Here is an 18,774-nt window from a genome sequence, read left to right as displayed (position 1 = left end):
CCAAAAAAATTATCAAATCTAGCAGAGGTGTGTGTGGGCTGAAAAGATGACTGAGCTGTTACAAGGGCTTCCTGCTTTACCAGAGACCCAGAAGGCAGGTTCTAGCACCCACCCTGGGCAGCTCACAAACACCTACAGCTCTAGCTCCAAGGGATCCGATGCCACTTCTGGCCTCTGCAGGCCATATGTACGCCCATAGACACACACACACGAAGTCATTTCTTTAATCTAGAAATGATGGCCCTGAAGAAAAGCAACTAATTTTGATTAGTCACAAGGTTATAGAACACAGATCTGTCAGCAGATAAGATATTTATAAACAACAACGGCCTGACTGAGTATGCAGCACGGAGGCACCGAGAGATCCGGTCGTGCGCATTTGCGAGGATTATTCAGGGATGTGCTTGGAATGCATAGTCCCTGAAAACCATCGCTTGTCAAGAAAAATCTGTGTAACATAAAGCTCCTGAAGTAATAAATTCGACTATTAGGCAGCCCTCTTTTCAGGCAGACTTCTTGTCCTGCCCCTGAACTACTCTGAACATGACCAGGTGGACGGGTGACATGCCTCATGGATAGGATTTGTCGTGATGTGACACTGCAATATTTGTCCAAAAAGAGGAGGGAGAAGATGTTAATACCCGAGATGATGCCACGGGGCCCAGGGCAGGTGTTACTGGCATGGAGGCACTCTCTGAACAGCCACCTGCTGAGCTTTGATGGGATGTGGAGGACCGTATATACCATGAGTACCTCAGCACATTCCTGAACAAGATTCCAAGTTGTGCCATGTCCTGCTGAATGTGGCGCCCCCAGAACATGCCCTTCCCTCTGCCTGAGGAATAGTCTCCATTTCTCCTCTTTTTTTTTGGTTTTTCGAGACAGGGTTTCTCTGTGGCTTTGGAGCCTGTCCTGGAACTAGCTCTGTAGACCAGGCTGGTCTCGAACTCACAGAGATCCGCCTGCCTCTGCCTCCCGAGTGCTCCCTTTCTCCTCTTTTCTGTATCTGACTACTTTCTGTCACCTTTTGAAGCCATTTTAAATGCTACTGCCTCTGGGAGCTCACTGTGACCTCCTAGCATAGGTCATTTGTGTCCACAGACCCATCCTAGACTTTCCCTGGAGAAATACCATTCACACTGAATAGTGACCCCTTGTTTGCTTTCCCACCTGTCCCCTCATAATCGGGGGGCTCTGTGGGACCAGGTCTCTCAGACTTCTTATCCCCAAGGTGGAGTAACTTAGAATGTAGTGATGGGATGGTTGAGTGACCTACACAGCGTATCCTATTTCTTCTCCGCTCACTCATTTACACACAGGTAACTTGTGAGACTGTCTTCTGTATGTGAGCTGGGTAAGGTTTAGAATATGGCCAACAGTGGCCTTATTCCCTAACAGAACTTCCCAATGAGAAGAGTTTCTTGAGCATGTTCTGTATGCAGCTGGAACATCTGAAAAGCTTGTCTGGATGACAAGTGAGTGAGATGACAAAGATGGACATTCGTGGAAAAAGAAAAGGAATCTAGACAGATCTCTCCAAGGCAATGTGGGGCTGATAATATCTTGACCAGAGATTATGAATCAAAGACAAATGTCAGAGAATCTAAAGGGAGGAAGGAATATTTATTGGGAACCAAACAGAACCCTGATGCTACCAAAGCCCCCAGTGAATGTAGACAGGAAATCAAGGGAGGGTGTGAAGGACTTTGTGAGCTGTTAACACACATCTCTATCAGCTGCTCTGTTCTCTCCTAAATCTTAGACAATCACACAACAAAGCAATGGCTGCTCTTGGGTGAGACAGACAGGGAAAGTCTATCTTATCAGAGTGGGAGAGTTAGCAGAAACCAAGGAGGGCTGTAGGCACACACCCTGGGATAATCTAAGATCCAAGGGCAAGAAAGACACCAAGCACTGATTCAAGAGTCCAGCTCTGCCTTTGTAGCAGCAAAGCCGGCCAGACCACAGATATGAGGCCTCCTCATCACTCTTAAGAAACAGCAGTCTAGCAGGGCGGTGGTGGTGCACGCCTTTAATCCCAGCACTCGGGAGGCAGAGGCAGGCGGATCTCCGTGAGTTCAAGACCAGGCTGGTCTACAGAGCTAGTTCCAGGACAGGCTCCAAAGCCACAGAGAAACCCTGTCTCGAAAAACCAAAAAAAAAAAAAAAAAAAAAAAAAAAAAAAAAAAAAAGAAACAGCAGTCTCTCTACCAGGAGACAGTGCAGACAAGGATGTCTAAAGACTTCCGGGAGCCTCAGCACATAGGTCCTTACTATGCTCACAATACCTGTTGGGCCAGCTCATCTTTTATGGCGATTAATCAGGCCATGATGGGAAAGGAATGAGTGGTCCCTTCTGTGGACCCAGAGGGATCTGAAAAAGGAGAACAACCGCAGCTTGCCTCTTTCTATGCACCTGTAAATTCTACTCAGCAAGGTGGTGATGGCCGTTTTCCAGGAGTAAGGTAGCAAGAGCTCCCTTCCTGTTTCTGCCCTTTCTGCCACATCTGGGTCTGAGCTTTCTAGAACATCTCCCTTCTCAGTCTAAGTTGGGATGGCTGAGCTATTTCTTGAGACTCACAATTCCAGACTGCACTGACCTGGGCTGGGTCTAGTCATAAGCCCTGACGGAGGACCTACTCCAGGAGTGGGCCCACCCATCCTCCACTCAGGTACCACTCTGAGGTTTGTCAGACAGGGAAGTTACCTCCTCGGCCCTCACTGGCAGCCGGCTTCACTTGGATCGGACGACTCATCTGAAAGACACGGGACCAACACACCCATTTAGCATGACTGCCTGGTCCCAAGGCTTGGTTGTTTCTTCCCACTGAGCTCCCCAGTCTCTGAGTACCAGCCCCCTTTGCACTCTGCACCCCACCCCCCGGGATTATAGATTCTCTCCAAGATTGCTTCCTTAAACCCGGATGTTTAGAAAGTGCTGGAACCTGAAGGAGTGGATGGCAGGAAGCTCAGTGGCAACAGGGTGGAAGCAGTGACCAAAGAAATTCTTCTGTCTTGGACTCAGGGTCCATGTGGTGCCTGCGTCTCAGGCTCCTGGACTTGCAGAAATGCTTTGAGTGAGAGGAATTGGGTGGGAGGGTGTAATTGCTCTAGCACATGTGTGGTTTATGTCTACAGCTGAGAATATATCTGTGTGTTATTTAGATTAAACAGTCTGGGGCTCAGACGTGGTGCTATATACCCCTAACGCTGCCATTTCTGGGTTGTATGATTTTAAGTAAGCCACTGTCTCTCAAATCAAGGAAACGTTCCCAACTGTCTGTGTCATGATAATCTCTGCACTCACCCCTCCGTCCCCCAGGCACCCCTTTCCCTGACAGCGCTAGGCTTCTCTAGGCACCATTTTCTCTCTTCCAGTTCTTCTTGGATCGCTTCACCCACACACAGCCCCAATAGCTATCTACAGAGGGGTGACTCAGACCTCTGCGTCTGCAGCCCACATTCTCTCCTGAGCGTCAGACCCATGTTTCCAGCTCCTCACTGGGCATCCTGGCGAGAAAGGCCCACTGGCACTTCCCACTCAACACACCAGAACCCGAGCTCATCTTTCCACCCAAACTCCATCCTCCATCACTCAGGTTGTAAACCTAGAAAGCAGCTTAACTTTTCCCTCCAACCCGTTCCCTCCTCCATCCAGCTTCACCTTTTAATCCAAGGGTTCCCTGATCAGACATGGTTAAAAATCACCTGGGAACCATATTAGATTCTTAAAATGGGGGACTGTAGAACCTGAAAGAGCCCCTAGGTGATTCAATAGATACCCCCACCTTCCCATCCCCCAACCACCCTAAGTGAATTCATGTTGAATCCCCATCTCACCTTCCTCTCATAGGTGTTGTGGGGATCACATGAGGTAATGGGGGTGCAGAAGGTCTTGGTAAACTGCCAAGAGCTGGGTGCGTGGGATGTAAGGGATTGATGTTGGGGGCAGACAGATGAGTGCCGGGAGGAAGGAACAGCGGCCTTCCTGTTCCTGGAGGAAGGGGTAACTGATGCCCATCTGGCCTGAGAAGGTGATGATCTGACCCCCTCCCCTCAGGAAACGTACTGCTTCTGCACCAATCAGGGGCCACTCCATCCCTTCCAATGTGCTCGTTGCCGAGACAACAGGCAGCTTCCTGTTACCATAGCCACAAGTGCTACCCAGTAACCATGGTAACACCCTGGCAGTCACAGCTGAGCAATTTCTTTGGATCAAAATTTGGGGTGGGAGGGGTGAGGAAGACTCGTTTTAAAAAAAAGGAGAGGAAAACAGGCCAAGCCTGAACCATTGTGATCCTCCCTCCCACCCAAGGCTCTGACACACCCACCCTCTGGTAGTGGAGCACCTGCAGTGTACCAGGCTGTGGGTGGGGGCCGAGACACCGACAGGACTCAGGTTGTAGTCTAGAGGGGATGACAGATCAATCCAAGCAGATCAGGGCGAGCTGGACAGGTCTGGACTGGCCTGGACCAGGGACCAGGAGGACAGGACCAGTCCCTAGGCATGGCCACCTGTGAGTGTGGAGGAGAAACCAAGAGACAGAGCTATGGAGAGCAGAGACATGGGGAGTGATGAAGAAACATAGCAAGACAGAAATCATGGGAGAAAGTAAGAGACAGACCTAGAAAAGGGCAAAGAAAGAGAATTACTGGTGGGAATGGGAAGGGAAGGAGGGGATGGGGGGCAGAAAGCAGGTTTGGGGGAGCGAGGAGAGTCTGGTAGAAAGGAGAGGGGCAGAAGCCTTAGCTGGGGGGTCAGTGAGAGTGAGCAAGACCATCATTATTTTATTAGTTCTTAAATAGATCCTGAGAATTTTTCTCTGGAGCCCAGAGTGACGAGCGCATGTGACAGCAGCGGTTTCCATGGTAGCTCCTGGCTGGGTTTCCTGGGAGATGGTGCTCATTGGTGCTCAAGGGATGCTCCTTTCCCTCCTCCCAACCACCTGACCTTTTGATAGAGAGTGGAAACGGGGTGGTATATATGAATTCCTGCATGGGCCTGCCAGGGTCCGGTCCTCAGGGGCTCAAGGTCTACACATTCTGCCAGTCGGGCATGCTGCCAACACTTGTAGAACTCTCTGATGAGCCCCGGTGATGCTTACATGGAGACTGCCCTCAGAGCTCACAGAGAAGACCCCCATTTTCTGAGCGCCCACCAGATGCCACGCCTTCCCCTGGGACTATTTATACCTGTTGTCTCCAAATCTTTCTTATCACTCCAAGAGGTCCAGTGTCCCCATATTATGGATAAGAAAGCTGAGGCTCAGGGAGAGAAGTTTATTTGTCTAGGACCACACTGGGGGTCCTCTGAGATTCACTCCACGTCTGCCTGACGGTGAAGCTCCTGGGATTTGTATACTACTGCTCAACTCCTTGGTTTTTATTTGGTTTTGTATTTTGTTTTACTATGTAGCTCAGGCTGTTCTGGAGTTTGCTAATAGCTTAAGCTAGCCACAAACTCATGATCCTCCTGACTGCTGAATGATATGTATCATCATCCCCAGCTCAAGTCCACTGTGCATGTTTGTGCGTGTGTGAAGGTCAGAGTTAGTATCAGGTCTCTTCCTCATTCTATAAAAAGACTTATTTATTTTTATTTTATGTGTGGGGGTGTTTTGTCTATATATATATACATACATATTGCATCACGCGTGTGCAGTGGTGCTCACAGAGACTAGAAGATGGCATCACAGATCCCCTGGAACTGTAGTTAAAGTTATTTGTGAATTTCCATGTTGGTGCTGGGAATTGAGTCTGGGAAGAACATCTAGTGCTCTTAATCAAGAATTCCCTGTTTTATTTTTTTCTGGCAGGGTCTCTTACTGAACCTGAAGTTTTGTAATTCAGTTAAACAGGCTGACCAGCAAACCTGGGGATTTCCTACAATCATGGGATTACTGGAATGATCATTGCCAGTGGCTTTGTATGTGGTTCTGAGTGTAGGGATAAGTCCCGCCCCTTAGGGGGCGTGTTCGCCTCGGGCTAATGTTTGCATATATATTTGGCGAGCGTGCTCCCAGCTGCTCCTTTTGCTTTCCTGGTCTCCGTGGGAACGGTGGTTCTGTAAGTCTATTAAAGCTATACATATATATATTTACAATCTGTCTGCATTCGTTTATGCCGTTACATTTTGGCGCCCAACGTGGGGCTCGAACCTACAACCCTGAGATTAAGAGTCTCATGCCCTACCGACTGAGCTAGATTATTAGATTATTAGAGATGGGCTAGTCCAGGTGTGAGAGTTAGCCTAGAAGAGGCCAGATGGAAATGGGCCAAGCAGTGATTAAAAGAATACAGTGTCCGTGTAATTATTTCGGGTAAAGCTAGCCGGGTGGCGGGAAGCAGCCCACTGCTCCTATTACTACATCTGAGGGAGCAAGCTCAGGTCCCCATGCATGCACAGTAAGCACTTAACTGACTGAACCATATCTCTAGCCCGCAGTTCCATTCTTAAAGATTTATTTATTTATCTATTTGTTAAATAAATCTTAAAGATTTATTTACTTGCCGGGCGGTGGTGGCGCACGCCTTTAATCCCAGCACTCGGGAGGCAGAGGCAGGTGGATCTCTGTGAGTTCGAGACCAGCCTGGTCTACAAGAGCTAGTTCCAGGACAGGCTCCAAAACCACAGAGAAACCCTGTCTCGAAAAAACCAAAAGAAAAAAAAAAGATTTATTTACTTATTATGTACACAGTGTTCTGCCTGCGTGTACACCTGCAGGACAGAAGAGGACACCAAATCTCATTATAGATGGTTGTGAACCACCATGAGGAATTGAACTCAGGACCTCTGGAAGAGCAACCAGTGCTCTTAACCTCTGAGCCATTTCTCCAGCCCCTCAGTTCCAATTTTAAGCCATGAACACAAATAATGAAACACAGAGGTACCAGGGCCTTGGAGACAATGCAAGGTGAAGAGCTATTAGTGAGGCTGGCTGCAACTGGAGAGGCTGACACAAAGAACAATCCATGAAGGAACAGTGTTGGACCTTGGCCTTGTTGGTCAGGACCCACTGGCCCTCTGGCCTTGTAGATCAGATTGGATAGAGATAATGGGAGAGGCAGGGCATACAGGTGAGCATTCTAGACTGCGAGAGTAGAGATGGAGTATCAACCTGAAAGGGAAAGGGCTTCAACTCCTGAAGACAAACTGCTCCTGGTACAGATGTGAACTTCAATCCTGGTTACATCACTGACAACGTCTTACGGTCTATGAGCCTCAGTGTCCTCACTCATAAAGTGGGGGGGGGATCATGGTGGAAATAACAAGAGCCGGATCTTAATAGGTATACTAGATAGGACAGGTTTTGTCTTTTTGTGTGCCTATGTGTCTTTTTAGCTTTTTAAATTTTTGCTTTTGTTTTTATTTTGTTTTGGTGAAATGGGGTGAAATCAAGAGGTAGGCTGTAAAAACGATGTCAAGGAATTTGACACGGATATATCAAATGCTGAAAGGACCCAGACCAGGGAGGGACCTTAAGAGGAGGACAGGTGATGATCTGGTCTGTTTAGTCTTAGAAAGCATCTCATGAGTTGTCGTCTGCAGAGAGAGGGTGGTAAAGGGAGTGAGAAGAGGCGGGAAGGTCAGTGATGCAGGTGGGAGGTGAGAGTGACCAGGACCATTGGGGAAGGAAATGGACAGACCGAAAGATGTTAGGGACAAATGAACTAGACCATAGTTCTGTTGAGGGTGACGCCGAGGGAAAGGGGGGCACGTGGCTTGACTCTCAGGTTTCCAGCTCAGGAACTGGCAGAGTATTGCTTCCCAGACTCTGCGCCTCAGCCCCACAGGCAGGGATTATGGGGAACACCTGAGGTTTAGCATGCTACCCATGGCTGGAGGAGAACGCTGCTCATGAGAGCCACTGGGCAACCTTGCCCTGTCTTAGTCCTGCCATAAGCAGGGGAAGGATTTGGGGTGCGGGTGCACCTTGGAAATGAGGGCATTGACTTCTTAACCACAAACTTGTCCTGAGATTGCAGGTGAGCCTTCACTTGCTTGTTCTCCCAAAGAGTTTCCCAGGCCAGTGTCTGTGTCAGGACCCTGAAGGTGGAGAATATCGGGAGAAGAGAACAACCTACTCCAGAAAGTGGGATGAGGAGTTACCCTGTTCTCTTGACCCAGTAAGCAGAAGGGGAGCAAGGTGTATCCCACTTCTCAGATAGAAGTCCTGTCTTTGGGCTCTTCATTATCATGTTCTGACTTCTATCCCTCACTCAGCGTGCCCTTCCTACAGGAAGGGATTTTTATAAGTATTCCCCTGAGAAGAACTGTTGGTGTGTCTAGGAGAGGTCACGAGGATCAAAGGAGAGTATGGCAAACATCAACACCATCATTTTCAGGATTTGGTTCTACCACACTTCTTCTTTTCATTTCTTTTTTTTCATTTTGTTTCATTTGTTTTTTGTTTTTCATGACAGGGTTTCTTTGTGTAACAACCCTAGCTGTCCTGGAACACGCTCTGTATATCAAGCTGGTCTCAAACGTAGAGACCCACCTGCCTCTGCCTCCCGAGTGCTGGAATTAAAGGTGTGAGCCACCAGTGTTCAGTTTATCACACTTCTTCTAACCCAGCTCAATATCAATTCCACGAGCTCTAGGGTCCACCTGCGCACCATAAGCCCCTATCAATCCCACGAGCTCTAGGGTCCACCTGCGCGCCATAAGCCCCTATCAATCCCATGAGCTCTAGGGTCCACCTGCACACCATAAGCCCACCTTTTCCTCTCCATTCCTGCACCACCCAGCTCCAGAGCAGCACACTCCACCACTGACTTACTCAGAAGCAACATTGTCCTGCAGGGCCACCTTGCCTCCACTATTGCTCCCTTTTCAGTTCAGTCTTCGGTGCTGTAGCCAGAGTAATCTTCAAAGCTTCATCCCTAACTCTCCTTAAAGCCACCCACTACTGACTGGCAAACTCCTGTGTCCCGTCTCCCCTACCCAGCATGCACAGCACCCCCATCCACTCACAGCCACCACCATCTTTGCTGGGAGGCATCGACCCGTCAGTTTTCATATTAGCCTCAGAATTTCAGGAGTGGTCTTTGGTGTTTAGGTTTCCAGACCCTCAGATGTGAAGAAAGCATCTGGTAGCACCCTCCTTTCCCCTACTCCTGAGGCCTCTTGTACATGTCCAGGACTAACTCCAATGGAGTGCAAAGGATTACTTCTGAGCTGGAGCTTCATGAGGGCCTGACTTGGTCTATGGAATGTAATAGAATTTAAATTCTATTTTCTCTCTCCTCCCAAGCTGTTTTGCACAGGACACAATTTGTGCAAGCAAATACATTCCTCAACTTGGTTGTATCTGTCTCCTTCACAGTGTCTAAAGGGGTAGGTTCCCCCAAAGAAGGGTGGTCATGGATAGGGAGATAGACCAATAAGGGGCACCCTTCTAATCTCAAAAGTGGGGTCAAAATTGGCCTCATTCTCTTCAGGTTGATTCTAGAACTAGGGTGAGGATCCAAGAAAGAGCAGTAGCTTCGTCAGGAAGAGGCTTCAGCAATTGGGAGCGACGGCAGAGGGTTGCAGTCTGAGGGAAGTTCTGAGTAGGGAGCTAAGCTTCAACAGGTAGAGACTGGCAGTGGGTGAAAGGAGAGGATCTGAGGGGGTCTCACTCCACAACAAACTGTGCTATTTCCCGTCAAGATTCAGGCTTTCTTTACAGGCTTCCTTCCCTTTACTGTCCTGCAGAGTCCAGCAAAAACGCAGACAGAAGTCTTAACCCTGATTCTCCAGCAGGTGGCGGCTACGCCCAGGACCCAGTGCCTACAGAAGGCCGGGTCCTCTCTGGTGAAAGTTGCTGCTGCCCCTGGCAGGCTCAGAGGAAAGATTGATGGCCTGGCTGTTGCCGGGGCTAGCCAACAGTGCCATTGATTTTCATTTAAGAGGATAATTAAATATTAATTTTCACTTTGTTAAGTTGAGAAGGGCGAATAAAGCCAATCCTGGCAGTAGCAGAGGAAAGCAGGTCGCACGGAAGGTCTGCAGATAGAAGGGTGGGAGGAGGCACAAGTCCTCAACTGCCACACTCTTCAGAAGCTAAGCCGTAAACTGAGCCCAAGTTAGCTCAAGTAATAGTGGGGCAATTAAAAGACTAGACTGACTGGGCTTGATGACCAGAACTTCTCAAACATGAACTTGGGCAGCTCACTATGAGACTCAGTTTCCTCGTGGGTGAGATGGGGGGCGGGGGGACACGCACGGGGCAGGACCCAGTAACGATACCTTCTTTGTATTAAATGACTTGGAACACGTAAAAAGCCATGAATATTGGTGCTGATAACGGCTGCTTACTACTTTCTCCCTTAGAATCCTTCCAGTTCTCTTGGGAACACCCATTCTTATAAAACCCGACCGGTACAGTTCATCTCTTCTGCAGAAGCTTTTTCTCCCAAGCTCATCTTAATTTTCTCAGGGCTTTCCAGGTAAAGTCCAAATCCCCCACTCGTATCCCCTTCAACTGCAGCCCTCAGCCTGGCCCAGACTCTCTTGAGTCCTCTCCCCCTGCCCCCCACATTGGGCCCATCCGCTTCACACCCACCTGTTTCTTCCAGCTCTGAATTTTCACCGCACTGTTTCCTGCATGGGTGTTCCAGCTTGTCTCGATGCCTGTGCTAGCAGCAGGAATGGTTTGCTCCCACGGTTAGATGAATGATGCTTTCTACGACTACTACTGTTGCTGTTTCAGTTCCTGCTAGTACTAGCACCAGCTAAGCCACGCCTCAGGCTTGCTTTCCGCTGTGCTCTGTACTTCTCATGACTTAGCCCACTGCCCACACATTCGGTCTGATAGATGAAGAAACTCAGGTTTTATCGTATTTTTGAAACAGAGTCTCACTATGTAGCCCTGGTTGTCCTGAAACACACTATATAGATCAGGTTGATCTCAAACTCAAGGAACTCTGCCTGCCTATGCCTCTGAAGAGCTGGGATTAAAGGTGTGCCCAGAAAAACTCGGGCTTTAAACTTGCCCAGGGTCACAGAATTGTTGAGTGCCTGGAAAGTTCCAATTCATAGAGCAAAGCTGAAATGGGCACCTGTTTCTTATTCTCATTGATCATGCTTTTGACATCTGGGACCATGTACAGAAAATCAAGACCTCTGTCAGTATCTTAAGGCAAAAGTCGTATTTACTGGGACTTTCTTACTCCAGCCAAGCCCACTCCCCACAGGGGCAAAAACTGAAGTATGAGTGGAAGGAGACAAAGACAACGGTGAGATTAAATCTAAGTCTGAAAAATAGGAAACCAAGTATTCCTAATTATCACGCTATGATGTGTTCATATTAAAAGCCCATTAAAGTTTTTATTTCACCATATATATGTAAATATATATATGCAATTCCTTTGAACATATCTCACAATATTTCTGTGTGTCTTTGTGCCTTTATTCTATCCTGGTCTCTTTCTAAAAGCCAATAATCTCCTTAAGTCTAAAATGGACGTTGTCCCAGACTTTTCCTACTCGTGACATTTGAATATTGCTCTTTTTCTAGACACAACACTCAGATAGGAGAAAATGAGGCTGGGAAGTATGTTTTCCTCTTGACAACCCATGTTAGATCCTAACGGTCACTACTCATGGATGGTTGGTTCTGATTTTCTTTTACCTGTGACCATCTATTAGTTGAGACCAGATCATATAATCCTGGGTGACTATATAACCAAACCAAAAAAAAACTGTTTTAACATTAGCCATGTTTTGTAATATGGAGAGAAGATGATTTTGGTGAGACAAGGTACTCCAAATGTATTACAGGAAGAAAACCACAGGAAAGCACCATCCAGGACCACAGGATTGGAGAAGACAGGATACTGACTCAGCAGAGTCTCTCCCCTCCTACACACATGCTCACAGCAGTGATAAGTAACCCCTGAAACCATGATTTTAGCCAAAGTGGAAAAATCCTAGCTTAACTCACATCACTGAAGTCTCTTGTGAAAACATAGGTTGGAACACTTGGCTCAAGTGTCTTGAGCCCATTTCTTTGAGCCAGAAGACTGAGTGTGACACGGGGCTTGACTTGTTCAAGGAACACATAATCTCTTTCCTGGGTAGATGACCCTGCTTCTAGCTGCTGGTGCCAGCTTAACCCTTTATGCTGCTTTGGCATGCATGCGGAGCGTTGTCCCAAGCTTGAGGTGATTCCCACCCATCCCACCCTCAACCTTGGTTGACTTACCCCTGGCAGGGTCTTCTGCTCGTGCAGTGCACTCTGGGCCTTGAGAGCAGAGTCCCGTGCGCAGTAGGTGAGGAAGGCACAGCCTGGGGAGGAAGAGCCAGGCTCAGGGAGTTTTCTGAAACCTTTCAACATTCTTTTTGGTAAGATCCAAATAAATCAACAAACCTAGGGTCACTACTCTGTAAGCATGAATACTGCCCTGTGAAGTGTTATGTGATGGGAGTCTTCATGTGCTTGGGGACCTATGTCCCAAGTTCTGGCTTCCTCTCATTTTCTCCTGGCCTTCTGTCCAAGAAATATCTGTACCCATACATCCAGTCTTGTGCTCATTCAATCCCACAGCTTCCCTCCCCAGTCCATCCATATAAGTCCTATCAGGGTTAAACCTCCCTAAGCAGCTTTGCCTTCTTCAATGAAGTACCCCACCCCCACAACGCTTATCTATTTTAGACATAGACCCATAGTCTCCAAGGGTCGGTCTCAATTCCTTTCCAATCCAGTTACAAGTGGCAGAAAAAAGAAGAGGGACATGAAGGGTTGAAGGCTAACTACTTCCCAATACTTCCCTCCTGAAGTTTGTTTTTTGTTTTTGTTTTTTCGAGACAGGGTTTCTCTATGGATTTGGAGCCTGTCCTGGAAATAGCTCTTGTAGACCAGACTGGTCTCGAACTCACAGAGATCGGCCTGCCTCTGCCTCCCGAGTGCTGGGATTAAAGGCGTGCGCCACCACCGCCCGGCACCCCTCCTGAAGTTTGAAATTTGGAAATAAATTTGATTTGAGCCTTGTTGAGGCTTCCTGTAAGTAGGAGAAGCCAGGTTGAGAGCTGAGGAGATTCCAGAAACTCCCTCATCCTATCCAAGGACCTCGGTCTGTCAAGATGGCCCATAAAGGGTTATTTGTGACCCAGTTTGGACTCCTCTAAAAGAAGTCTAGTTATTGGGGAAGATAATGAGTCTAGGTTGAGGTAAAGAGTAGGGCCTACTATCCCACTGTGTTCAGCTTCAGAATCTGCAGTCTTCTAGAAAACACCGAAGTAGGTATCTTACTTTCCAATATTCACTGAGAATTCATTCATCAGAAAATATCCAATACTTACTTATTTGGTTGGGCATTATGATAGGTTAGAGATGGAGAGGAGTTCTTGGAGATTGGGTGTCATGAGGAGCACCTGAGTCTGTCTCCAAGGGTTGAGGACTATCTACAAGAAGACACTGAGAGTGGGGATGTAACTCAGTGGTAGACTTCTTGCCTAGCATACATGAGACCTTAGGTTCAAACCCCAGCAAACAATAATGATGATAAAAACAGAAGACATTGAGTTTTCAAGAACAAGAATAGTGAGTCTTTTAGAACCGGCTGAGAAGAGGGGTGTGGTTATTTCAAGTAGAAAGAGTAAAAACTGATGTGTTGGAGAAATGGAGAGAAAACCAGTATGGCAAAGCCTTGGGAATTCAAGCAGAGAGGCTAGGGAGGGATGCAGGGATTGGGTTACATAAAGCCTTAGAGACCTCAATAAATGTGTGCTTTTCCCTAAGAACAATGGAAGGGCACTAAAGAATTTTCACTGGGGTTGTGACATGATAAGATCTGTATTTTCAAAATGAACCTTTTGAGTAGAGGAAGGAGAGGGGCTGAAGGACGAGCACATGCATGTGGGAAGCCATTAGGAGCTGGTGATGTTTTCTGCTCAGATAGCTAACCAGAAAAGCAAATGAGAAATGTTTTATTTCGTGTTTTTTTTTAGTGACATCTTCCATGGAGCTGCCTCCTTACAATGGATGGATTACCTACTGTGTATCGAGAACTCTTAGATAAGGCTTTTCATATCAGTAGGGTAACTGAAGCCAGAGATTTTGTCAGTAACAGGTCAAGGTTTGGGATCCTGAATTACCAGGCTATGTTGTTTTCAAAGCTTGGTGGCTGTTCCCTCAATACTCAGCCATGAAAACAAAAATGAATCTCTGTAGTATTTAGACATCATGGTTGCTGGGGAGAGAGAGTTGTTGACTTGGAGACCCTCCAAGTTGCCTCTAGATCTCACAAGGCCACGCTTTCCTTGGAGAGGTGTAGGTTGTTTAGGGACCAAATCACATAACCCTGTCTCACATTTAACCATTCTGCCCCAGAGCCATAACATCTGACCTTAGACTGGAAGAGGCTTTATGAAAGGCTTAGGAGTCAGGATACCGCCACAAAGAACCCACGTAGATTGCTCAGGTTAGAAGGTGGAAGAAGGAAGTGTGGAAATACAGAGAAGCATGGCTTAAGGGACAGAGGAGTATAGGGAGGGACAGGAGGAATAAGAGTTTAATGAGCAGAAACAGAGAACGAGGGAGCAGTTCGGAGACTCTGAGCACTCACTTGTTTAAGTGAGAATTGCTGTTATTCCACACACTTTATTCTACAGATCACCTACAAAGATTAGTTTTATGCTTACCCGCTGAATTCAATGTCTAGAAAAAGGTGCCATAAATGGATGGGCAGGAATATAGACAGGCAGCTGGGCTGCCTTGTAAGGTGTCTGGATGATATGAACTTGTCCTTGTGGAACTTTAACATAACCTCACCCCAATGGGTCGAAGATGTACCCCTACTCAACTGGCCTAGGTCTTTCATGGACATTTTCTCCAATGGACATGTCTCCAATTGGAAGGAGGTAGCTGTCTGATGCTAGCTCACAAGCCTTCAGGATGGACCTGCCTTGCAAGTCCTGTCACTTTTCTCTTAGAAGACCATGGAGGCTAGTTGGTGACCCTTCCCAAAATCCTGAAGCCACATTATTTCCCAGTGGGGAAATAAGGACGTTTCTCCTCAAATTATTATTATATGATTCTGGCTCTGTTAATCCAGTGCAGCCTGGACAGACTTTTCTGCATGTAAACAAGTCTCCTCCCTTCTCTACAGGAAGAAAGGGGTGTGGCTGGAGAGGACCATGGTGCCTCTGTCTTCCTAGGAAGGTCAGTGAGAAGGGTCCCCATCTCCATCTTCCTCATTAAACTAACCCCACCCTGGGAGTGCTCTGGTCTGAAATCAACCAGCAAAGAAAGGAAAACAGGAGGCCGTCAGGAGGGCTGAGAGGGAGCAGCAAGCCATAGGAGTGGGGTGAGATGTGAAAAAGTGCGTTCACATAAGGGAAAACCTAAGATGAAGGGGACACAGGAAGGTGGCTGCTCCCAGCTGAGGTTGGGATTCTGGATTCAAATCAGAAGTAAAGAATGTTGGGTTCTGGAAAGATGTATGAGACACCAGGGTTATTGTCACATAACCTGTGAGAGAGCATTTGTCTCTGAGCGTCTCCTGGGAGGTGAGGGAGTGTGTAAATGAGACAGATTTGAGTTCTGAAGAAGAGAATAGGGGTGTGGGGTGTTTAAAGCTTTCAGACACAAGAGTTAAATGGAGGCTTTGGGGATTCACTAGGGTTGGAGGCCAGAAGGAGGGGTGCAAGTCCAAGATGTGTTAGGCCTGAGTAGGGTGGCCCCAGAGGGCTCTGGAAATACGTGGGTCCAGGGGTCAGGAGATCGTATATTCCAGAGCTGGAAGGTAGAATAAGTTTCCAAATTTCAGGGTTTGGGGTGTCTGAAGGGAGGGATGGTGGAGAGGTCCAGCTGAGAGGTGGGGATGGTTGGGATGTGAGAAGTGACAAGGGATTTGGAGGTTAGAGTGAAGTACCTGTTAGGGAATCGGAGTGATGCTCAGAAAGCGCATGTCAAAGAGAAAATTCTGGGTCTGGGGCTCTGTGACCTGGGGAGGGGTCAGAGCTGAGGTGGGGCAGGTACTGAACTGGGCTGGCTCTAAGGTAGGGCTGGGGTTGGGCCTGCGTTTGGGGTCGGGGTTGGGTTGGGCTGCGCTCTAATTGGATTGGGGCTGGGTTGGGCTGGGCTGGGCTGGGCTGACCCCGCGCACCTTTGTGGAGGCCGGTGAGCCGGTCCTTCAGCACGGTCAGCTCGTAGATGTGGCCGAACTCCTCGAACAGCGGCTTGAGGTCCTGCTCGTCCAAGCCCCTCGGAATCTGCCCCACGAAGAGCTTGATGGCGTCGTGGTCCTTCATGGGCACCGCGGGACCAGGGTTCAGCCCGCTCATGCCGATGCCGCTGTCCGCGGTGCTGAAAGCCAGGCGCGGGCCGGGGCCGGAGGGCGGCGCAGACCCTCCGGGAGCCGCGGCCATATCCCCGCCCCGTCTGCCCTCTCGCGCGTCCCGCTTGTCCCGCCGTCCCTTCCCCGGACTGCTGGCGAGGGCCTGGGGGAGGGGGCGGGGCTCGGCTGCGAGGGCGGGGGGCTACTCAGGGGGCGGGGCCAGGCCGAGAGCGAGGGGCGGGGCGGGCTGGAAAGGGGTGTGGTCCAGGGCGGGGCGCCTGAGTCCTGCTGGAGTCCCCCTCGGAGCTCTTTGGGCTCCCGCCCTAGCGAGCTAAACCCAGCCCCGAGCCCCAGCTCCCCCCTGACCCCCGCCCCGAGCTTAGTGACGTCAGACAGCTAGCCGGGCCAGTCTACGCAAGTGATTTGCATAATGAGATAGCGGCGGCCAATCAGAGCGGGAGTTGACTGAGCTGGGGAGGGGGCCGGGAGGGGCGGCTGGGCTCACGCGCTCCAGCTCTCCATGGCAACCGGACCCTCAGCTGCCCTGTATGTGGAGGGTGTGCGGGCGTGGCAGTGGATGGGAAGTAGCTTCGTCATGCGTGGCGATGTCTGCGGGAGTCAGAGCCGATCCCTTCCTGCACACCTCCAACAGCGAGACCGTTTTCGGCGGGGCGGATGGGGCTTCCAACTCTCTGTCCCTACTACCGAAACGCAACCCATCCTACAGGGCTCCATCACACACCTCTTTCGTTCGTATCTTCAATCACTTCCTCGCTCCTGAGTATCAAATACACTCACGTCTCTTGCATCCTAAAATAAGTCCCCAAGCACGGATTTCTTTCTCAGGAGAGCAAGAGAACTTATGTAGCCATATTTACTCAGCGCTCGTGCCTGGCCCCTCCTTATTCTGTTACTCAGGAGTGTTATCTCCTTTTCCTGAAAAGGATGCTGTGGGTCAAAGAAGTTAGGGCGTAGGTGCCCCTAGCATTTGCAGAGCCGAGGGCAAAAGAAGAAACGGAAATTGATAAGCGTGTGTGTTAATATCTAAAAGCTATCTGTCAAATCACAATACTAAAGTGTTTACCTCCCTTTTCACAAGCGCACATTCATAAAGATGAAGAAACGGCGAGCTAGACAAGCAGGTGAAGGGTCTTAATGAACAAGCTTGATATCCTGAATTGGATACCCAGAACCCACATGGAAAAGCCAGATGCAGAGCCTCGCGTCTGTAATCCCACTGTAAAAGCACTTCTGTGGCAAAGATGGGAGGAGGAAACGAGAATCATGAGAGCCACGTAGCAGAGGAACAGAAACAAGAGGGACCCTCAACAACATGGAACGAGAGAACCCACTCCTGGAAGTTGTCCTCTGATCTCAACAAGCACGCCTCCACATGTGTTTCTTCTGCTGCGTGCACACACACACACACACGCACGCGCGCACACACACACACACACACACGAGTAAATTTGTAAACATTTTATGTGTATGAGAGTTTTGGCAGCACACCTGCATGTATGCACAGCATATGTGTGCCTAGTGCCTTCTGAGGCCAGAAGAAGGTGAATCGAACCCAGGTCCTTTGCAAGAGCAGCCAGGACTCTAACTGCTGAGCCATTTCTCCAGGTCCATGTTATTGTTTTAGAGACAGGCTCTCACGTCATCCAGGCTGGCCATGAACTCATTATTGAATTGAACAGGACCTTGAACTACTGAGCTTCCTTTTCCACTTTCCAAGTTCTGAGGTCACTGGCACTCAATCTCATGCTGGGCTGAAGATTTGTTAGCTTACGAATCACATATTTTTAGTAGTTTGTGTGGAGTACATCTATTTTTCAAAATTGTGATTTCTTCTTGGTGGAGCAACTTTTTTCTTTTTCTGACAGGATCTTGTCACATACTCCAGGCTAGCCTCAAACTCATGATTCTCTCCTGCTGCAACCTTCCAGAGCTAAGAAAGCAAGCATGGACTACCATACCCAGCCCTGAACTGATCCCTGCAAGGAGACAAGTACCTGACCAATGAGGTGTGCCTTCCAGCACCATAGCTACATTTAAAGCAGGTAACTTTAAAAATACATAAGATTGGGTCTTTTGAATTTAAAAGTGTTTTATTTGTTTTGTGACAAATTGAAATTTAAATATTGGCAACACTCCACATTGTTCTCTTTTGATATTGTGGTATGTACTCTTTTTTTTCTTCAGATATAAACTTTAGAGTCAACTTTTCAACATTCATTGTACTAGTTGGCCTTCTTTTGCCAAGATGAAAACCATGATCCAAAACAACTCTGGAGGAAAAGGGTTTATTTCAGCTCCCATCTCCTAGGTCACAAGTCATCCATCACTGAAGGAAGTCAGAGCAGAAACCCCGGTCTTGGTTCTGAAGGGCACAGAAGCCCTCCCGAACCGGGCGGTGGTGGTGCATGCCTTTAATTTGAGCTCTCTTGGGAAGCAGAGGCAGGTGGATCTCTGTGAGTTCGAGGCCAGCCTGGTCTACAGAGTGTG

At 48.5% G+C, this 18,774-nt stretch overlaps 1 protein-coding gene across 6 annotated transcripts in view; it reads right to left on the bottom strand.

Annotated features, from left to right (window-relative positions):
• The window catches only part of Celf6 (CUGBP Elav-like family member 6), a 34,785-nt gene extending 18,274 nt beyond the window's left edge, over positions 1 to 16,511 (bottom strand). For 2 of the 6 annotated variants that reach the window (XM_005369502.3, XM_005369504.3), the window contains exons 1-3: positions 16,096 to 16,511; positions 12,192 to 12,274; positions 2,708 to 2,756 (exon numbers count right to left, since the gene is read on the bottom strand). In XM_005369502.3, the coding sequence (XP_005369559.1) occupies positions 2,708 to 2,756; positions 12,192 to 12,274; positions 16,096 to 16,357 (394 nt within the window). In that variant the 5' untranslated portion in view covers positions 16,358 to 16,511. Of the gene's footprint in view, positions 1 to 2,707; positions 2,757 to 3,840; positions 4,100 to 4,349; positions 4,515 to 12,191; positions 12,275 to 16,095 lie in introns of those variants that run through there. The other 4 variants (XM_026777214.1, XM_005369503.2, XM_026777216.1 and 1 more) reach the window with 4 other exon arrangements.
• Positions 16,512 to 18,774: the final 2,263 nt, after the last annotated feature.

The sequence above is a fragment of the Microtus ochrogaster genome, unplaced genomic scaffold (genome assembly GCF_000317375.1).
Source record: "Microtus ochrogaster isolate Prairie Vole_2 unplaced genomic scaffold, MicOch1.0 UNK49, whole genome shotgun sequence".
Lineage (NCBI taxonomy): Eukaryota > Metazoa > Chordata > Mammalia > Rodentia > Cricetidae > Microtus > Microtus ochrogaster.
This window is presented reverse-complemented; position numbering and strand designations above follow the sequence as displayed.